The sequence below is a fragment of the Petaurus breviceps genome, unplaced genomic scaffold (assembly GCF_028583685.1).
Source record: "Petaurus breviceps papuanus isolate PSGF00001 unplaced genomic scaffold, PetGlider_PUasm1.0 125, whole genome shotgun sequence".
NCBI lineage: Eukaryota > Metazoa > Chordata > Mammalia > Diprotodontia > Petauridae > Petaurus > Petaurus breviceps.
In genome coordinates this window covers 5,560,836-5,582,107 of record NW_027185653.1, presented here as the reverse complement: position 1 = coordinate 5,582,107, position 21,272 = coordinate 5,560,836, and the positions used below count along the sequence as shown (strand labels likewise).

At 39.1% G+C, this 21,272-nt stretch overlaps 1 protein-coding gene across 1 annotated transcript in view; it reads right to left on the bottom strand.

Annotated features, from left to right (window-relative positions):
* TEK (TEK receptor tyrosine kinase) overlaps positions 1-21,272 on the bottom strand; it is a 124,205-nt gene that overhangs the window by 33,511 nt on the left and 69,422 nt on the right. The window contains exons 13-17 of the mRNA XM_069090447.1: positions 19,628-19,762; positions 14,878-15,162; positions 7,651-7,950; positions 5,027-5,181; positions 1,209-1,419 (exon numbers count right to left, since the gene is read on the bottom strand). Of these exons, the coding sequence (XP_068946548.1) occupies positions 1,209-1,419; positions 5,027-5,181; positions 7,651-7,950; positions 14,878-15,162; positions 19,628-19,762 (1,086 nt within the window). The remainder of the gene's footprint in view (positions 1-1,208; positions 1,420-5,026; positions 5,182-7,650; positions 7,951-14,877; positions 15,163-19,627; positions 19,763-21,272) is intronic.

The window sequence follows — 21,272 nt, the reverse complement described above, 5'->3', positions numbered from 1 at the left end:
CACCCAGAAATAACTGGCCGTGTAACCTTGAGCAAGTTACTTAACCCTAATTGCTTAAAAAAAAAAAAGAAGTTAGGATCTTTCTGAATCCTTTTATACAAGTTCATTACACATTCAGGGAAAAAAGGAAATTGGCCAAACTGGGATTACAGACCCCACGTCAGTTTGACCATATGTTGGAAAAATGGATCAAATACTATAACTCGGACATTAATAGATAATGGGGCGGAGGCTTCCCTTATGCATGAGAATCCTGAGAAATTCAAACATGGAACTCCTATTACCATCACAGGACTGGGAGGATCTGAAATATCAGCCAGACAAGTCAAACTAATGATGAAAATTGGACATTTACCTAAGAAAGAATATACTATGGTCATTGTACCCATTCCTGAACACATCATTGGTATAGATATATTGAGAGGTATGACTAAATTTACCTGAGGGAAGATACCAATTTGCAGTAAGGAAGATAGTAATTAATACAGTTTTAGTAGAAAAAATAAAAATGGACCCTATCACTTTATCTGAACCTTCTGAAGTAATTACTTCAAGGCAGTATCACGTGCCAGGTGGGCAAGATGAAATTAACAATACTATAAAGGAATATGTTCAGGCAAGAGTGTTAGTCCCTACAGCCACTCAATGGAATAATCCTGTCTGGCCAGTAAGAAAGTCAGATGGGAGGTGGAGAATGACAGTGGATTATAGACCACCCGTTGTATGCTGCCATTCCTGATACCGTTACCTTAAGAGAAAGGTGATGTGACAGAAATATGATGCGATTGATGTATGCGAGAGGAAGCAATGACTGGTCTAGGGAGAGGAGTGGGAAACATAAAGGCCTCATACAGGAGGTAATACCTAAACAAAAGAAGTTAGGCATTCTATGAGATGCTGGCAAGAAAGGAGTGCATTCTAGACAACTGAGACTTATCTGGGCAAAAGTTCAGAGGGAGAGCTTGAACTGGAACTTCTAGAGAATAGCTGTCAGGCCAACACATACCAGCAGTGTCATAGGAAATAGTGTCATTTGAAAGGAAATATTGCCTCCAGTTTGATGTGACAGTTATAACTGATATTTGGTTACTTCCTGCCTGCCCCCCCCAAAAAAAAGTTAGTACATAGAGGACAATTTTCAACAGGAAGCTGAATTTTTGACCTACCCTAGTCAAATGGAGACTTGATATATTTAGCCCAGTACTCACCTTTCATTCTTTTAATGGCAGCGTCCATCCGTAACCCATCCTTCTTGATACGGGCCTTAAGGACTTGGCCAAAGTTCCCTTCCCCAATCACATCTTGAAATTTGATGTCATTCCAATCAAGGACTGGATAGATTGTAGGGTCTGGGCTGTTCTTGGCTTTCCTGTTCAGCACCAGAGTTCCTGAGTTGAACTGCACAGCTGGTTCTTCCCTCTGGGAAAAGGAAAAGAAATGACAAGTTGCATAATACCAAGGTACATGAGAGTTTTTTCTTTTTTCTTTTTGGTAGCTAATCTTTCCAATCCCGGATGAGGAAGGAACATGGGAAAGTCAAAGAAATAACTGAAAAACTTTTTCCTCTTTTGTTCCTGGGTGAAATTCTCCATTAGAATATAAGCCTCTTGTGTGTGTGTGTGTGTGTATATTCCATTTGTGGATTTGAATTTCCAGTACCTAGTATAGTCCTGGCACATACTAGGTTCTTGATAATTGATTGTTGATTGATTGAAGCCCAGTGTTAAAAGTATGGTGTGGTCATAGAGATCCCATCCAAAGTCTTATTTGAGAGATGTTTGGGTGATTTTATACACACACACACACACACATATAATAGAAAGATACACACATGTACATAAGTAGCACATATATACACACATAAAATATATTACACATGAAGCTATATTAATAAATCTCTCTCTGTCTATATATCAATAAACCTGTGAGAACAGATGCCTAAGGCATGATTCTGTTTTGCACATAGCTATTTTTGCCTAATTATCAATTAGAATTCCTCTGGTTGGGCTTGGTCTGTTCTAGGTCTTAGAGTCACCTAGGCCTGCCCTAGAGTAAGTGGGAAGTCCTTAGATTGCTGATGCTTTGGAGAATCTGTCCTAGTATGACATTGACCTGAACGGCTGACTCTATAAAGTCCTGGTGTTTGACAGACTGTATTCTGAAGCGCCACCCCCAAATTTTAGCAGCTTCCTTCTTTCTCCCCCTTCCCCAATCTCCCATTTTAGGGTTACTGATAATGGATCTATATAGCTTAGGAGAAAGTACATGGAACTTGAAAGACTAGAGGGAATCCCATAGGATTGTGAGCTGCACCCAGTATATGAGAGTAATTAGGTGGTGTATTAGATGGAGGATGTTGGACTTGGAGTCAGGAAAACTTGAGTTCAGATCCGCCTTAGATGTTCACTAGCTTTATTTATCACTTGGCTGCACCACTTTGGGACTTCTCTGACTGACGTGCCCCAGGAAGCGCATTTAAGATAACCTTATTGCCCTGTAAGATCAGCCATTGTACTTCACCTCTACACTACTAAGCTCTGCCTCTCCGATTGGAGGGTGGGATCATGGACTCCAAACCTCCACTAAGGAGAAAATTCCATTTAGAAAGTTCCTCATTTCTCACTGGGCTGCACCACTTTGAGGCCGCGCATGCTGATTTCTCCACCATGATCTTAGCGAGGCACCATCTTCCTACCCCCCTTTTCAGCTTCCTTTTGTATTTTGTCTTTTCCCCATTATAAGCTCCTCGAGGGCAGAAACTGTCTTTTTTTGTATTTGTAGCCCCAGTGCTTAGCACAGTGCCTGGCACATTTTGTTGTTCACTTGGTGTTGGTCATGTCTGCCTTTTTGTTATCCCATTTGTGGTTTTTTTCTTGGCAAAGATACTGGAAATATAAAAGATATATATATATATATGTCCTTTATATTTATATATATTACATATTTATATATAAATATAAAGGACATTTACCGTTTCCTTCTCCAACACCTACCACACAGCAAGTGCTTAAGAAATGTTCATTGATTATCAACTAGCTGTGCGACCCTAGACAAGTCAAGTGCACATGTGTGAAAGTTGTAACACTGAGTTCTGAAGGTGATAAAAGTTTAGATATGACACACATCCTGCCCTCATGACCACTTTATATTGAAGCTAACACAATGTTTTAGGAAGTCTGGGGTGCCCTACCTTTATATGTGTGTCCTTTTGCATCCATGAAAGATTCAGTTGGGTTCCCAGGGAGTGTGCCTGAATTCTGGGTATTATTTACTGCTCCTATCTTATCTGATCTTTCCAGGTTTGTGAGAAGCTCTCAGGACAAGGAACTGGGGCACAGATTATTCATGGAAAGAACTTACATGTGATACACTCTCACCTTCAGCTAGCTGTGTGAATCCACCCGAAGTGAGGCATTTCTGCCTCCAGGAGAGCAAAGCCAGCAGGGGTCCTGGCTCCCTGATAGCACTCAGTGAATTTAACAAGCTCACTAGTCACCCCCTTAGTATAGCGGTTACACGGCCTACACCACATTGTAACCAAATCAAATCACAGAGCCAGGCAACCAACCTTCTAGTGACCTTTAATGCGGGGAAAGGAAGGGATTCTGTGTATATGTAGGTATCTTTTTTTGAGCCACTCTCAAGATTCATTCCTCAAATTGTACATTTGGAAAACTGATAGAATGAGGTATTTGTTAATTTTGCAGAAGTGGAAGCCTCAAGCTTAAGAACATTTCAGGCTACATTACAAAATTCCTGAGATGGGAACACTAACAAAGGATGATATTGTGGCCTACTGATGATGTCTAGGCCAAAGGAATAAACAGTATCAATTCCATGAGATGTGACTATGGGTGTGAATTTCTCTCAGACATGAGAGAAATTCCAATAACCTGAGAAAAGGGAGGTCTGGAAAATTAGAAATCATAAAGTAGGGAAAGTACCACAAAAGCTAAAGCATCACTCAATGTGTTATGGGCTGACTTCTTTGACAAAAGATTCTTATTCTATGCGAGTGTTTATTTGGGCACAATTGGGTCATAGCTCCAATTTCCATTCATAGTGGAAGTCTACAAGGAAAACAAAACTTGCTTGAAATCTTCAGTGGTTCCTTATTTACTAGATGATAAAATACAAATTCTTTTAGCCTCTAGGCCCATTATTTCATCTGACTCCCATCTTCCTTTCCAGTATCCTTTTATACTGCTTACCTTCATGAACTCTGTTCCAGACAGATCTGATAACTATCTATTCCCTGAAGTTGATATTCCCATATCTTGTCTCTGTGTACTCAATTCCACCTCATCTCCACTTCTCAATCCCTTTATCTTTCTTAAAGGCTATGATGTCACCATCTTCATGAAGCCTTCCCTGATTCCCCTACTTGTTAACATTTGATTCCTCCTTCTTTTTCTTGTACTATATTTCTTTGTCTCCAGAAGGAGGAGGAGGAGGAGGAGGAGGAGGAAGAGAAGAAGAAGAAGGAGAAGGAGAAGAAGAGGAAGAGGAAGAAGGAGAAGAAGGAGGAGGAGGAGACGAAGAAGGAGAAGAAGGAGAAGAAGGAGAAGAAGGAGGAGGAGGAGGAGAAGAAGAAGAAGAAGAAGAAGGGGGGGAGGAGGAGGAGGAGGAGGAGGAGGAGACGAAGAAGAAGAAGAAGAAGGAGGAGGAGGAGGAGGGGGAGGAGGAGGAGGAGAATGCTCGCTAGCATTTATAGAAAGCTTTACAATTTTCAAAGTGTTATACACGTTACCTCATTTGCTCCTCATGACCCTGGGAGATTGGTAATGGAAGTACCTTGAAGGCAGGGACTTTTGTTCATTTTTGCCTTGCTATCACTGAAGCCAAGTGTAGTACCTACTACTATTTTTAAGGATCAATTTGTCTTTTAAAATATGTTTAGTGAATTGAATTTTTGTAAAGTTACAAAGAGGCATGAATTTGTTGGCACATGTTTCTATAAAGAAGGCTACTTATATATCCTAAGTACATAATTAGACTTGAGAATAGTTGATGACACAGTAAGTACCACATTTTGGAAGGCTTGGGCCATCCTTCGCTGGACATTTGCTCTCTTCAGCTGCAACATGATCAAGAAGGCCAACAGCACAGTCAGACAGGTCATCCCTGCAGAACCAAGGATGGCAATGAGCAGCATCTTTTCCCCTCCAAGTTCTGCTGGCTCTATGGTGGAGGGGAAAGAAAACAGAAATGGTTAGAGACATAGCTAGAAATTCTTTCACTTGGAGTGTTTGGTGCTCCAGAGCTTACAGTGGCAAAGATAACAGTGAGGGTGGGCAGCGCTACAGAGGACATTCTCCAGATGGGGAGAACATCAGGATAAGTGACCTTCCAACCCCAGGTATAGTCATATCAGGAAAGGGAAAAGTCTATCTCCCATTGTGACCAACCTATATCCCAAAGGGGCATGGGGTAGAGAACCTGGGCCCCAAGAAAAAATCACAGTGGTAATGGGATATTAAGGGCAGGACAAGAGAGCAAAATCATGCACATGTACATGTGAAGACTGGTGGATGACTGAAGAAGCAGAGGGGCCAGTAATCTCTAGACTGACCTATGGAAGAAGTGGGGGGGAGGGGGTCCTCTTGGATATTAGTGCCTTCTGCAAAAGAGATCAACATCCTTACCTTATTTATGGCACTGGACAGGTATCTGTTTAAGCTCTAGTAAAGGTTGGCAGAGACATTTTACCTATTTTTTGTAAACTTCATTCACCCATGGCTTGAGAGTGGTCTTAAGGGTGCTATAGAGAGGCAGAAGGTCAAATGGATGACCAGTGTTACTCAAGTATAGAGACAAGTTTTGATGAGTCTATGGTCCAGAAAATGTCTCCTATTTTTTTTTCAAAGAATTGTTTCCAAACAAATGGATACAAAATATAATATTGAAGACTGATCAATTAGAAAAGCACTGAGCTGGGGGAGAAGTTATTTTCCTAATATTGGAACTAACTTGCTGTGTGACATTAGATAAGTCACTTTACCTCTTTCTCGGCTGTTTCTTCTACAAATTGGCATGACTAGGTGATCATGAATTTGGAAGAGACCTCAGAAGTCATCTGACTCAATCCCTTCATTTTACAGATGGGGGACTGGGTCCCAGAAAACTGATGTGTATCACTCCGATATACATAGGGCATCTTAAATGTACAAATGACAAATGAGTTGCTCAGGGTCACACCAGTATTAAGTAGCGGAGCCAGGATTTGAACCCAAGCCTTCTAATTCCAAATTTATTGTACCAGGTAGCCATCTGTTCTCTTCAGTTCTGAAATTCTATGCTTCACAATTCTAGGTAAAGTTTTACAAGAAACAGAGTAAAAAAAGAGGACTTTTGAAACCCTAAAGTGTTATAAAATGAGAGCAATTATTAAAACAGAGACTACAGTGCTCCACTTCGAGGCTCAGGGAGTGTCCAACATCACAAAAGTAATATCGACCCTAAAAGGACATTCTTAGTGCTGGTTCTGGACAAGTCACTCAGAAGGCAATTTGTTCTCCTCCCTCTTGTGCACTTTATTAGAGACCTCCTGCCCAACCAGCTGCCTTCCATCCTTTCTCCTTCTCTTCCCTTTCACTTACCAGCGATGCCTGGTGACCTTATTCAATTTAAACCAGCAAAGGATTTTACAAAGCAGCTACTATGAGCAGAGCACTGGGATCACTGCTGTGAAAAATACAGAGAAATATAGATTGGACCCCCACTCAAACAATGTTGCTGAAGTGTATACTTAAACAACCGAGTGGAATAGACATATGCTGGAGTAGTTCAGAGAGGAAGGGGGCGATGTGGGCTGAAGGTCAGGAAAAAGCTTCATGCAAAAAATCGGGCCAAGAGCTGAGACTTGATGAATAAGAGATAGATGAAAAAGGGGAGAGAAAGCTTCCCAGCACAATCAAAGGCTAAGTCTCTGAAGTAGGATCCACAATCACACAGATGCACACACTGCTTGCTTACTATGTTCGTCAATATAAATGCTTACTGTGACACAAAAAGTCCATTGTTGTTTTAACACAAGTATTCTCCTGGTGATGTTATTTGGCTGGAATGTTATGATCTTAGAAGAATCAAAATTATTAACAATTCAAAGAACATGGAAAGATTCAGAACGGATGTAAATATCATGTTACTAAAGATGACTTGAGTACAAGAATTAGCATAAATAGCAGCTAAGACATATTTGGATCATTTCTGGCGAATCCTTTAATCCCTTTATTCCTGTCTCCTTATCTATAGAATACCAGAGAATAGTAAGATGGTATCTAAAGTCTCTACCAACTCTAAGCCCCCATGAGCCTGTGACCCAGGCTAAGAAAAATCCAAAATCACTTTTCTCTTCCCTATTTGGTCACAGTTTTTCATTACCTCAGTTTCCTTTTTTCAGCTACTTGAAGAGAAAGCTATCTGATTAAAGTCATTAGCACATTTGTGGAAATTAGTTTAATAGTATAATATATTAGTCTTCCCAAGTAGATTTAAATTTTAAGAGAGTACCTGTAGAGAGCAAAAGAATGAATCTCTAACAGTAGAATTACAAGCAGATGAGATGACAGGGAAGATTTTTTTAGGCAGTAGGGCCTTGTTGTCATCTTTTAAATCGTATTATTGTAGCCAATTATCTATTCCACCAACCTTTATTTTCTGGGAGTGTTATCAGCTCATGAGAAGAAGAGGGATGGCTTGATCCTATATTGTTCTCTGCAAAAATGTCGACCCAGTAAGCTGTTTGGGGCTCTAGACCCTTGATATGATATTGTGTGATGGTGGCATTCTTTATCTTGACTTCAACGTGGTTTTCTTCAGCCTTGCCTTGAATCTTGTAACGGATTATGATAGAGGAAATAGAATAACCATCCAATATTGACCAAGAAATGATGGCAGAGGAATCCGTGATGTTGGAAATCTTGATACCATCAGGTTGAGGAGGAATTTCTGTCAGGAAAAAAAAGTCCCTGCCATAAGCCAGCTATTATTAGTAATTAACACAATTCAACATATAAAACTAACTTGGCCTCTATGAGAATCAAATGTACACAAGGAATCCCTGGATTAGATGGCGTGATGCTGTGGAGGCAATTAATTCTTTTTGCTAGGACTCCTACTCCAAGCTTGTGAATGCCACTAGCAGGCTTAAGATGGTGCAGTGCACAGTGTGAAAAGAACATTCAATTTGTAACTAGAAAACCTAGGTTCAAACCCCAACTCTGCCATTGACTTGTTGTGTGACCCTTGGGGCCAACATTATGTGACATCAAAAAATGTCAAAACACATCCTTCCAGAAGAAGCCTCCGTAGTACTGATACTTTTTGATGGACAATTATAATAGAACTATATTCTGTCCTACATGTTCAATTCAAATGAATTGATGGCTACTATTTGCTAGGCACTAACCTAGACATTAACCTAACTGATGTAGCATATGCTTTCATTTTTTTTTTCTCAAAAATGGGATTGATTTTAGTCAAATCATCCATATACTCAGAACTGTCACTAAAAATTCTACTGCCTGGAGCAAAAAAAAAAATGTGGAGGAGGGGAAGGAGGAGAAAACTTTGAATAGCCTGAGGCTCACGCTGGGGTCACATTACCCCTGGAGGAGTGAGTAGGACAGGGCAGGTAACTAGCTAAATATAACCGTGTAGGGAAAGGTGTTGGCTCATCCCCTAAGAAGTCCAGCCCACGCTCCTGGGGTGTAGCCTATGACCTATAGATTACCCAATACCTGGAAAGCAGTGGTAGGAAGGTGAGGCAGAAAATGGGGGAGACACAATGGCAGTCCTTCAACCCCCTGGGTCAGTGAGAATACTCAGGCTGGTTGGTGAGAGGGGCTAAATGGGTGGAGAGTCTCAGCGTGAACCCAAGAAAAAGGAGAGAAGGGTTCTGACCACAAATGGAAAGGGGGAAGGAATGTCATGAGCCAACAAAGGCTCCTGGACGTGAGGGATAGGGGAAGTTAGGAGTATAAGATGAGCCAGAAGAATCCCCTGAGGACTATCATAGCATATGATCTCACTCAAGTTCCGCATATGATAAAAAAGATGGATGCGTGAAATGCAGAGTAAGAGATAGAGGACTAGCCGGTGGCCCTTAGAGGAAGTACAGCTAACTGACCCATATGGAAATTGAACACAAGACTTTGGCTTCATTGACATAATACTTTTATCAACAGAGCTAACTAGTTTCAACAGGCTATTGCTCAAAATTACAAGTGCCCCCCCGCCCGCAAATATGCCAGGAAATTCTGATTTCCGATTCACTGCCAAACTCCTTTCTATATAGCCCTTCACACCTACTATGGCAACTGAATGGAACACAGAGAGGGGATGGATTATGTTATCATAGACTATTTATACTTGGGAAGAATTGTAGATATGACCTAGTTCAACTCCCTCACTTTACAGAATAGGGAAACTGAGAGCACGAGAAGTAAAGTGACTTGTTCAAGTTGTCACACCTACTTATTGGATGAGCCAGAATTAGAAGCTAGCTCTTTTGGCTCAATCCTAAAATCTCTCTACTATGTTGTAAGCAACTGTAACAGGGAATTAATTATTAGGATTAGTTATGTAAAAACAGGATATCATTTCAATATAGGGGTGTGTGTATATATATACATAGACATATATACATACACATGTATACATGTGTATAAATAAATGTGTGTATACATATATAGATATACATATATGTGTGCATATATATACACACATATACCTATACCTATGCACATACACATACATATACATATACGTATACATATACACATACACATATACATGTACATAAACATCATAGGTCAGAGTCTCTTAGAGTATGGGTTATTAACCTTTTTTTGTATCATGGATCCCTCTGGTACTTGGTAAAGTCTACAGATACCTTCTCAGTCTAGTTTTTAAGTGTATAAAATAAAATGCACAGGATTACAATTGGAATACAAATATCAAAATATATTAAAAAATAAAATAAGATCAGGTACCCTAAGTTAAGAATTTCTCTTTTAAATTGTGATTAATTAATTGTATTCCTGGGTTCTTATTATGTGTACAACACTGTACATTGTGGCAAGGTGTAAGAGACCAGATACTGGCATGCAAAAATGTTTTGGGGATTTGTTACTTGAGGTATGTGAATTTTGGGGGGCCATTTCTTCCCCGATATATATAGCTAAAAAGAGAGCTCCAAGAAAGGAGAGCTCATTTGGTCTCTCAAAGAAGTACATTAATTTTTTGGAGCATTAATTATAATTGTTGGAATTTTTTTAACAACAAACCTAAATCTCTGCTTTTTCAAATTCTATCCATTGCTCCTGGTTTTTCCCCTCCAAAGCAAAGTAGAACTTATCTAATGATACTTCTTCCACATGACAGTCCTTCCAATCTTGAAGACAACCATGTCCATGGGAAATGCGAGATGTCATTGTTGTCTTTTTTCAAAGAGGACCAATGACATCACGGGGTAATGTCTCGACTTGTGCGTCAATTAGATTTAAATGAGTCAGAGTTGCACAAAGTCGTCAATCTCTCTCTTCCAAAGTCATCAAAGTCCAGTGGTAAGACAAAAGTCAAGAAAATTGTCAATGGCCTAGGATGCAGTGGATGATCTTGCGTCTTTTGTATCTGACCAAGCTCTAAGTGTTTCACAGAACCAGTTGCCTTCAAGGCCATCAGAACAAATTGTTCTCATCTGCCCATTCCAAGAAGTCTTCACATGCTTGGGGTAGATACCATCACTGCCTTTCCCCTGCCGCCCACACACTAACTAATGGATTTGAGATCGGTTACTCTCAATCTGGCTAAGCCCTGTCTGCCAAGATAACAGTCTACTGGGTTGTGGTTGGTGTGCATACTACGGCTTTTTGTAACCACAGGTGAGAACTGAGTACCACACGAATGCCAAAGGTGAATTAAGCACCCTGAAAAGAGCTCAGCAAGTCCTCACAACAGAGGTGCTGGTTTTCCTTGAACACTTGGTACACCCCCCCAAAATTAGGGGAGATATTGGAAGAAAGGATGATGAGATTATTTATAGATATACTGAATTTGAGGTTCAGGTGGAGATGTTCTGTGGGCTGTTGGGAATCATCTGTTTAGAGCCGTAGGAAAGAATGAGGTTACCAAGGGAGAGAGTATAGACAACAGAGAAGGTCAGCCACAATTAGGGATTAGACAGAGCCAATAAAGGATATTATAATAGGAACAGAACTAGGAAAGTGCTGTGTCTCTAAAACCAAGGACCTTTATTCCTGCTCTCGCCGGTGGACCCCCCACTTAATTATTTACTGCATTTATGGACAAGCCTTCTGCGTTTCACATAAATGTCTCGGCAGTGGAGCAGGTAGATCAGCCAGCATAGGTAACCCACCTTCTGAGGCAGTCAATTCCACTTTAAGTTAGATCTAAAGGTCAGGAACGTCATCTTTACCTCAAGCCTGACTCTTCTTTTTCTTCAGCTTCCACCTATTGTTCCTAGCATTGTTGGGTCAAACAGAATAAGTCTTCCTCTCTACCACATGACAGCCCCGCAAATATTCCCAGACTCCTCGGATTGAAGAAATGAAAGTTCCTGTCTCATCTATTAAATAATTATGAAAGACATCTCCACTACAACATGCGTGATGAGTGGTTATACATTCTCTGCCTCCAAGGAGGAAGAACACACCGCTTCGTGAGGCATCCCACTTTTGCATGGCTCTAACTGTGGGAAATTTCCCTTGACATCGCGCTGACTTTTCTCTCTTTGCAGTTTCCTCCCATTGCTCCTGGTTTTGTCCCCTTGGGCCTTCTTCCACATGATTGCCCCTTCACAGATTTGAAGGAACCTGTCATGTCCCCGAAGTCTTCTCCTTTGCAAACTTCACCTGCCTATTTCCTTCAACTGATCCCCAAATGACATGAACTTAAGGCCCTTTACCACTTCTGGTTACCATCCTCTGATTCTCCAGTTTATCAATGTCTTTCCTAAATGATAGCACTCAGAACTAGGCAAAGTACTCCAAATGAGGACTGAAGAGGGCATAGTTCAGTGAGACTACCACCTTTCTATTCCTGGAAAGTATGCCTCTATTAATGCCACCTAAAATAATAGTGTTCTTGGTTGCCACATCACACTCCTAATTTATATTGAGCTTTCAATCTACCTCAGAACTGGCACTCAGCCATCCCTACTTTGTCTTGTAGTTCTGAAGTTGATTTTTTTTGGTATCCATGTCAAATTTTCCATCCATCACAATTAAATTTCACTTTTACTACATTTTGCCCAATGCTCTAGCATGTCAAGACTTTTTTGGATCCTGTCAAATTTAAATATAGTTTGAGATAGTTAATATTTAATAATATAAATGTTTAATATTTAAGATATTATTTCCTCTCTGAGTCTTCTCTACACTCAATATACCTGATGTGGGTATCTCAAACACCCAAAGGTTCCTTAATACTAGTGACTAGGCAGCTATGAGAGGCAGTGGAAAGAGCTCTGTACCAGGAGTCGGGAAGACTTGAATTCAAATCCAGATTCAGATATTTATGATCTGTGTGTCCATAGGCAAGTCGCCTAACTTCTATCTGCCTCAGTATCCTCATCTGCAAAATGAGGGTAATAATAGCACATGCCTCCCAGGATTATTGTGAGGATCAAATGAAATGATATTTGTAAAGCACTTCACACACCTTAAAGTGCTCAATATTTGCTAACTGTAGTTATTACATTTGGGTAAACCACGTGTTCAAAGCTCTGTGTAGGCTCAATTTCATATGAACATGTGATAAAAATCAGATAAAAACATTGCACCAGCTTTACATTTTATTACTGGGCAACTGTGCAGGACCAGATGGAGGGTGTGAATGGTACCGTATGTGAAAAGTACTGTGCTCTGGGTTACTGGTAGGAGATGATAGCAGTATTACTAGATTAAGTGCTGGGTGGGAATAAGAAAAATAGTCTTATCACAGGCTCAAAGCAATACTTGGGCTATAAAGGTACAGTTCTTCTGCAGTGGGTAAAACATTCCCTTTATAGATAGGAACAATATAAACAGTGCAATAAAAGCTCACCAACACATAATAGCTAAACGTGAGCAACTCCCATCTGAAATACTAATTCTGAACCATGTCTACTTCTTTAAAAATCTAGTTATGTTTCTTTCAAGTAAATGGAGTTACTGGTAGTAATTGTTAACAATGTGTTCCTAAGGAGAAATGTGGAGTAGATGGCAAGACAATTATGAAAGCAGGACTGATTGAAAATCCAGATGAAAATGAATAATGGGTTGATCATTATCAAACTGGAGGGAAGTTTCCAGTGAATGGACTCAGGCATCTGTCCTTGGTCCTGAGTTTTTCAATATTTTTATCAATAACTAGGATGAAGTTACAGATAACAAAAAATCTGTGAGGAAATATAATATGTTGGAATACAGAATCAGGATGGAAAAAGATTTCTGTAGGCTAGAAAAAGAGAACTGAAACCAGTAAGATGAAACTCAGTAGGCATCAATAAATCAATAAAATCTTATACTTGGAACTCAAAGTTCAACTCAACAAGTATCAGGTAGAAGAGGTATGGCAAGACAACTGTTCTATAAATGATCTGGGGCTACAATTTTACTGAAAACTAAATATGATTCAATGATGTGCCTTACCCAAAAAGTTAATACAATCTTAAGATACATTAAGAAAGGCATAATGTCCAGAACACCAACTTCTCCCCCCATCAAACCAAATCTTGAATACTGTTTTCAGTCTTGGGAGTCACATTTTAATGTAGGGGTTTGATTATAAACATTCTGTGATAATTCTGAGCACGTTCCATGGTGATGAAGCTTTGTAACTTTGATCGTGAAGTTACTGTGAAGAATGTGGACATATCCTGTGACAAGGATTTGGGAACATCTACTGGAACATTCTCATTGGTGCTTCGCTGAGAATGAGGTCATCTCTTTAAGTCTTACTGGTTGAAGATTAAGTAAATTAATTGACTTAAAATGCATGGATTAATTAGTGATGAACTGACTGAGAGTATGTTTTGGGCTGTGATAACATTTTTACCCTCAGGGAACATTTTTTTCACTTGAGAAACCCAGAGGAAAACAAAGATAAGAGTGGTCTGGGTCCTGCAGGGAATAGCATACACATGCATTCAGTCCCATGTAGCAGCAAATCTATGCTCTGGGATAGAAGCACATTGCTGCTGAACATGACCACTCACGTCCCCTCTCGTTCATTTTAACTCATTCGATCTCACAACCATTATTTTGAGGGGAGTAGTGCAAGCATTTGTGTCCCCATTATGCAAGCAAGGAAACAGATTCAGAAAGACATTTACCCAAGGTCATAGTTAGCAAGTGGTCTAGCTTCCAGATTCCAGATTCAGTGGCTCTTCACACAGTCACTCTCTGAATTAGTTAAGTTCTATGAAGTTTTTCTTTATACTTTGCAGTCCAATTTATGAGATTGAAGCTACACAATAATCTCACTAATCTCTACTGCAGTCCATCCCTCCCACTTAATAGCTACCATCAAATGGTATCAGCCATCAATTCTTTTTCTTATGATATGGAGAAGGTAGTTTATTCTCACATAGAAAAAGGAATGCTAACCAACAAAGAAGTATAGAATGATGAGAAAACAGTCCAATAATTAATGGTTCAATCAGCTAGGTGGGTAATATTTAAGCCTTATTGCAATATTCTGTTTGCAAAACAGTTAATTAGCTAATTCAGTTTTAAATTGTCTCCCACTCCCTTCCCCAAGATGTCAGTTATCATTTCTGAATCAGCTCCTGAGGAAGGATATAGAGATCCTAAAATAACAGTAGAAGGAAAACAAGGTACAGTGAAGATTAAGATAAATTTAATTACTCACTGTCACTAAGAGTCCAGGCAACGAGAGATTCACTCCATTCTCCTGGAGACTTGGTATTTACTCGGGCTCTTACTGTGTACTTTTCCCTGGGCTGTAAGTCGGAAAGAATCACGGAGGTCTGGTTTCCTGGTACTTTAATGTTTGGCTCATTTTGGCCCTGTGTGGGTTTCCTTTCCACTTCAACATAAAAGTCATCTTCAGAAGTTGGAAATATTGGTTGCCATGTTAAATTCAGAGAGGTCTGAGTGCTTGGTAGGAGACTTAAACCTCTTGGTGGAGGAAGGCCTTGGAACAAGAAAGAGAGATCCCCTTTCATTTATCGTGGAGGTAAGCACAAAGAGGCTAGTAAGAAGGTTTTTCTAAGGAAAGAAACTTTGGAATTAGTTCACACTAGTAACACAAAACATCTGCATCAGTAATCCAGGCTGAATGTCAGAAACAATGCCTTCTGCCTGTGAACCTCTCTATTCCATGACTTGAGGAATAAATTCTGTGATAACAGTTTAAGATTTTATTCCTTCCACTTGTGTCTGCATTCCAGTAGATGACTCATTAAAAAAAAGTCCAACCTTAGAATTTTAACTATCCTAATAAATTTAGGGTCTGGAGTACCCAGCTTGGTTCCCTTCAAGTCACACAAAGTGGGTAAACTACATACTCTGAAAGCTACTTGCTGCAGCAATCCAGAAAAACTAGTTCAGTTATCAGTGGAGAACACTGTGTGTGGTCTCTAGTTGATAAACAAAGGGAAATAAGACCAGAATTAATTCTTAATAAACAATGGCCATTCTCCACCCACTCACCACCCTTTAAAGTCAAGGTATTAAGCGCTAAAATCATACAAATATAAGCAATGCTTTCCCCAGATCTTGCTTTTATAAAATGTAACCGTGAATCTGTATTAGTATTATTGTTCTGTGCCTACCTATGTGTTTTTCCTCTGAAAGATGAACCTTTATGTACAGAACACCAATTTTTCACACCGATATGGTATAACAATATGGAGGGTCAACATCTTCTGGCTCCTGATGATCAGATCATAGATTCAGAGTTGGGAGAGACAATAGGAGTCATGGAGTACAAATGCATAATTTTACATACAGGAAAAACAAGACCCAGAAAGGTGACCTGACCAGGGTCACACCTGGGTGTGTAAAATAAGCATTTTCCTGACTCCAAGTCTAATATTCTACTCACTATACTATACTGCCCCTTTATTAATGCATTTTGGTGGGAAAAAAGCTCTTATCCTTGATGATCAATTAATCTCTTATAATTCTGCTGTTCATGATGGTTGATGGACCCTTGTTAAGCTATAAAGTTTTAGCTAATAAATTGAACGAAATAGCTAAGTGTGCACAGATATCACACAGTGAAGGATTGTTGTAATTATCTGGATAGTTTAGGTAAAAGCAAGGTTGAGGGGCTTATGTAATATTTCTTTTCCTCTTTCTTCAAAGTCTCCAAAAAAGACTCTCCCTCCTCCCTATACACACACACAATTGTAGATGACACGTGTACAATTAAAAAACAAACAAAATCTAAACATCAGCAAAATTTAAATTATGGAAAATAACCACCTTCAAGAACTACCTTCTTTCTGACCACCTTGATATTACTTTAACATATTCCAAGAGAATTCCAAATCCATTATGGTTTGAATTTATTCTAAATGAAGAGGACAGTAAGGAATGAGTTTGTCAAGTTTTTATAACCTTTTCCATAAATATTTTTCATCTGAGTCATATTCTGACTTCCAATTTTTAATTCATTAACTTTTGCCTGGGTGAAAATGGTCCCTGTCTCACTCTTGCTGATTGAAATATAAAAGAAATTAGGGGTGGCCAGGTGGCTCAGCGAGTAAGAGCACCAGCTCCAGTGTTGGGATGACCTGGATCAAATCCGGGCTCAGATACTCAGCACCACACTCAGAAATAACTGGCCGTGTAACCTTGAGCAAGTTACTTAACCCCTATTGCTTAAAAATAAAGAAATATAAAAGAAATTAGTACCCACTTTGGTCTTAGACCATGGGTTTCTCCAAAGTCTGGATAGCTTCCTATCATAGTGACTAGGCTCTCTATTTCTTTTGCATTCTGAGACTTTTGGAAAATGACTAATGCTAACAAAGCACATTTCTTCCTCATTCAACATCTCTGTTGAACCATTTTGGGGTCATAATGCCACTCGAGTGCTAAACAGTTTTTTGCAGAGATGCTAATGAGTTGAAAATTAATTGTCTAACCTCTCTCTCCTCCATACAGAAATGGGGGGGGGGGTACAGGTGTGGAATACTGAATGCATGGTCAGACACAGTTGATGTATAGACTAGTTTTACTAAATTACTTTTTTTCCTCTATCTCTTTAAAAAGTCTCCGTTTAAAAAAAATAAGGGATGCCTCACTTAGGGGAAGGGAAATATACTTTAAAATAAAAGTGATGTAAAAACTAAATATATCAATAAAATAAGGTTTTTTTAATTTACTAATATACATATATATGTGTGTGTGTTATGTATTATGTATACACACATAGATGCATATATGTGTATACATACATATGCAAATATGTACACATATATAACTACTAAAATATATTACATAAGGAATCTAATTGCATAGAAATACAGTTTTCAATTTTTTTTGTGTCTTTTTGGAGGGGGGAAGGCAGAACAATTGGGATTAAGTAACTTGCCTGAGGTCACACAGCTAGTAAGTATTAAGTGTCTGAGGCTGGATTTGAACTCAGATCCTCCTTACTCCAGGATCAGTGTTCCAGCGCCACCTAACTGTCCCTAAAATATTTTTAAGAAACAAGTTCACAAATCTTAATTTAAGAACCCCTTTCTAAAAAAAAAAAAAACCTCAGTACTGTTCTGACTTCATCTCCTAGTACCTTATTTTCTCTGTTTTCAAGTTGGTGTTCGGGATTGGGGCATATTGTGGGAGAAGTGGGATTTGAGAGAGGAAAGTATTATCAATTAGAATAATAAATGTTGTCTTCCAGACTCCTGATTGAGGTAGAGGTAAGGAGTGAAGGAAATTCTAGCTGAAACACAGTGTATTTCGAAGCTTGATAGGCAGATCATTTTCCATGTTCCTTATCATAAACAAATTTGCTTTTTAGCTAGATATAAGCTTGTCGAATGAAAAGAGGCAACTAGAAAAAGGTCACTTATATGCAACTCTGGTTTAACAATAATTCAATATAGATGAATCACCGCGTAATAGTAGTTCATTTCCAAGGTCTGACACTGAGACATTACAAGAAGCTTATAAATAGGTAGCTGTCTAGTTAGTCACACATTAACATAATCTCTTCTCTGAAAGTTGAACATTATTCATTTTGAATGTTATGGCTACTATACTGTATACTATCCTTAGTGATCCCTTTTATTATCTCATTTGATCCTCACAATAACTCTGCCTTAGAGGTGCTATTGTTATTTTCATCTTATAGATTAGAAAACTGATAATTAGAGAGGTTCAGTGACTTTACCAGGGTCATACAGCTTGTAAGTTTCAGGTAGGATTCAAATACAGGCCTTTAAAGCACAATACCAGAGTAGCTAGGTGGTACAGTGAATAGAGCACCCGCCCTGGAGTCAGGAGGACCTGAGTTCAAATCCGGCCTCACACACTTAACACAAAACTAGCCGTGTGACCTTGGGCAAGTCACTTAACCCCAATTGCCCTACCTTCCCCCCTCCAAAAAGCAAAAAAAAAGCACAATGCCTTTAACATTGTTGGCATTTAATGAAGTTTTGTTGAATGGAATCAGGAATCTGAGTAGGGCAGACATCAATTACAGAGGAGAACACCAGGCAACAAGGTCTAAGAGGTGAGGGTTTTAATTATTGGGCTTGAAAGACTCTTCCTTTCTGGCTCAAAGAGCTGGTAAATCAAAAATGCATGACCACAAGAGAGGTCAGACACAAAATGTACCCAAGGAAAAGTCGTTTGTACAGGCCACAGTAGGGTTTATGCAATAGGGTAACAGTAGAAAGTACGAGCATCAGCTAAAATCAATGAATCTTTGTTTTTTGTTTTCCCTTATGGTTCCTGTGTGGCATAAACCTGTCCCTAAAAAGAAATAGTCTAGGTCAGAGGTGTCAAAAAAGGGGCAATGGGCCACTGCTACTATTGCCTGATTAAAATGTAATTGGGAAATATTTAACAAAACAATAAGAAATACAATAGAACGTACATGATATTAATACGGAGGTTTTTTTCTGTCAATCTGTGGCCTACGGGAATTCTTATGTATGGTTTCCATTTGAGTTTGGCACCATGGGTCTGGGTGATACAGGCAGGTGTTAGTATCATGGGGCGAAATGGGGTATGCAAGAGACCAGTAGAGGTTTGCCTAGTGGAATGGTGGAATCCGATCAGACTTGGGAGTCAAGAAAACCTGAGTTCAAATCCTGTCTCAGATAATTAGCACATGGGTGACTTTGGGCAAGTCACCACTGAACCTCTTTTCATTCTCCATCTCCTCAACTATAAAATAAAGAGGTTGGAGTCGATGACCTCTAATATCCTTTCCAGCTCTAAGTCTATGTTCCTTTAAGTAGGTGAAGATATACCCCTAATCTCTCACCAGTCAAGTTATGAATCTGCCCCATACAAAAATATCCCCAAAAGCAGGTTAATTAACAGTTCATATTCTTCTCAGCAACTTCTTTCACCAGGATATATGACCAATTATTGAACTCCTACATATGGACACTTGTCTTTTCCGCACTTCTTACCAATGGATGCTGTAGTAAAACGTTTGACGGGTCCTGGGTGACCTTCACCACCCTCTCCTCGGCGGCTCAGCTGAACACAGAGCTCATATTCTGTCCGTGGTTCCAAAGAGTCCAATGTTACAGTTTCTTTATTTACTGAGTAAAGAAAACAGAAGCCCAGGAAATCGTAATGAGTTTTATATTTTTTTAGACCAAGAAATTGTTAGTTTAAAAAAGTGTGTTTGGAAGATAAGTTCAAAAGCTTAAACTCTAAGGGTAGATTATTACGGACTCTCATGGAAGTGAAAGAGTAGTTGGCTGAAAAGAAAGAGTCTTTATTGATCTTGCGGGGTTGGGGTTACCTAATTGGCAAAGTTTTAGGACTCCTTGTATCTCAATACCATCAGATATGTTTGTTAATATAGCTAGCATTATATAGTGCTTTAAGGTTTGCAAAGACTTTTATATAGTTGTATATCCCTGGCAAGATCTTATTAATTCAGAATAGTAGTGGTGAAATGGCACATATGAGAGGGGAGCAAGAGTCTATCTGAAGTAGTAAAAATTTTTTAAATAATGTTAAATGCAGTTGAAAGAGAGTTGGCCTTAGTCAGAAGATCTTACTTTAAATCTTATCCGGGCCACTTGCTATCAATGTGGCCTTGGGCAAATCATTTAGTTGGCCCCCAGTTTCCCTCATGTGTAAAATGAAGCAATGAGCAAGGTAATGTTTAGAGTCCTTTACAGTTTTAGATGCATGATCTTATGAAATAGACCAGAACCAAATTAGCAAAGAGTCAGTAAAGGCTCTTCCAGGTTTGTTCTCATGTCTAGATAATTGGTTTATAAGGCTCACATGTACATTTTACACAGAATGCTTTTTATGTAAATGGATTCATCCAAAGAACTCAAAAACATGCGCCCTATCTTTTATTTATGTGTTTCTTAGTTTATATTAGAGGTGGTATTAATTCCAAATGACAGTAACTTTATTAGCTTTTTTACTGTATTATGAGGACTTCATTAAGGCTGAATTCCAGGAAACATGAAGAGTGGAGTGAATGTTAGGGAGTCAGTGGCAGATTCCACTGGTTAGTGATAGAACGCTGTTTTCTAATGAAATTTTGAGCATTGGTTCTAGAAACAATAATTTAGCATCTTAGTTTTAAGGCTCTGTGATCTATCAATTTTTTATTGGGATTACAGAGAAAAAGTAAAGAGTTGAGAAATAGTCTGGTGAATTTGGTAAGTATAGGCATCTGGATTATTGGGCTAAGAAATTTTCTTCCTCCATCATAATTGTGTCAGTACTTTGCTTTTCCTGTGCAGACAATCTATTTTATGATATGCTGGGCCTTATCAGCAACTGGTTCACGTGTATACTTTTCCTCTACAACTCAGAAATATGTTTGTTTGTTCTAGTTCTATCACATAAAAGTTTTTCTAGAAATCCGTGATTCCTGGGCAGGTCACTAAATCTCTCAAAGACCCAGGTAACTCTTTAATATTCTTTAGTCATGGAATACATACTGACCTGCTTTGGTAGAGGGAATTTCCTTTTTGGGAGTTCCCTACATCAAAGAAATTACAGGTCTGTCCAAAGATATAAATGAATGAATAGGTAGGTAATTAGGTAGACAGACAGACGGATGGATGTACGGACAGA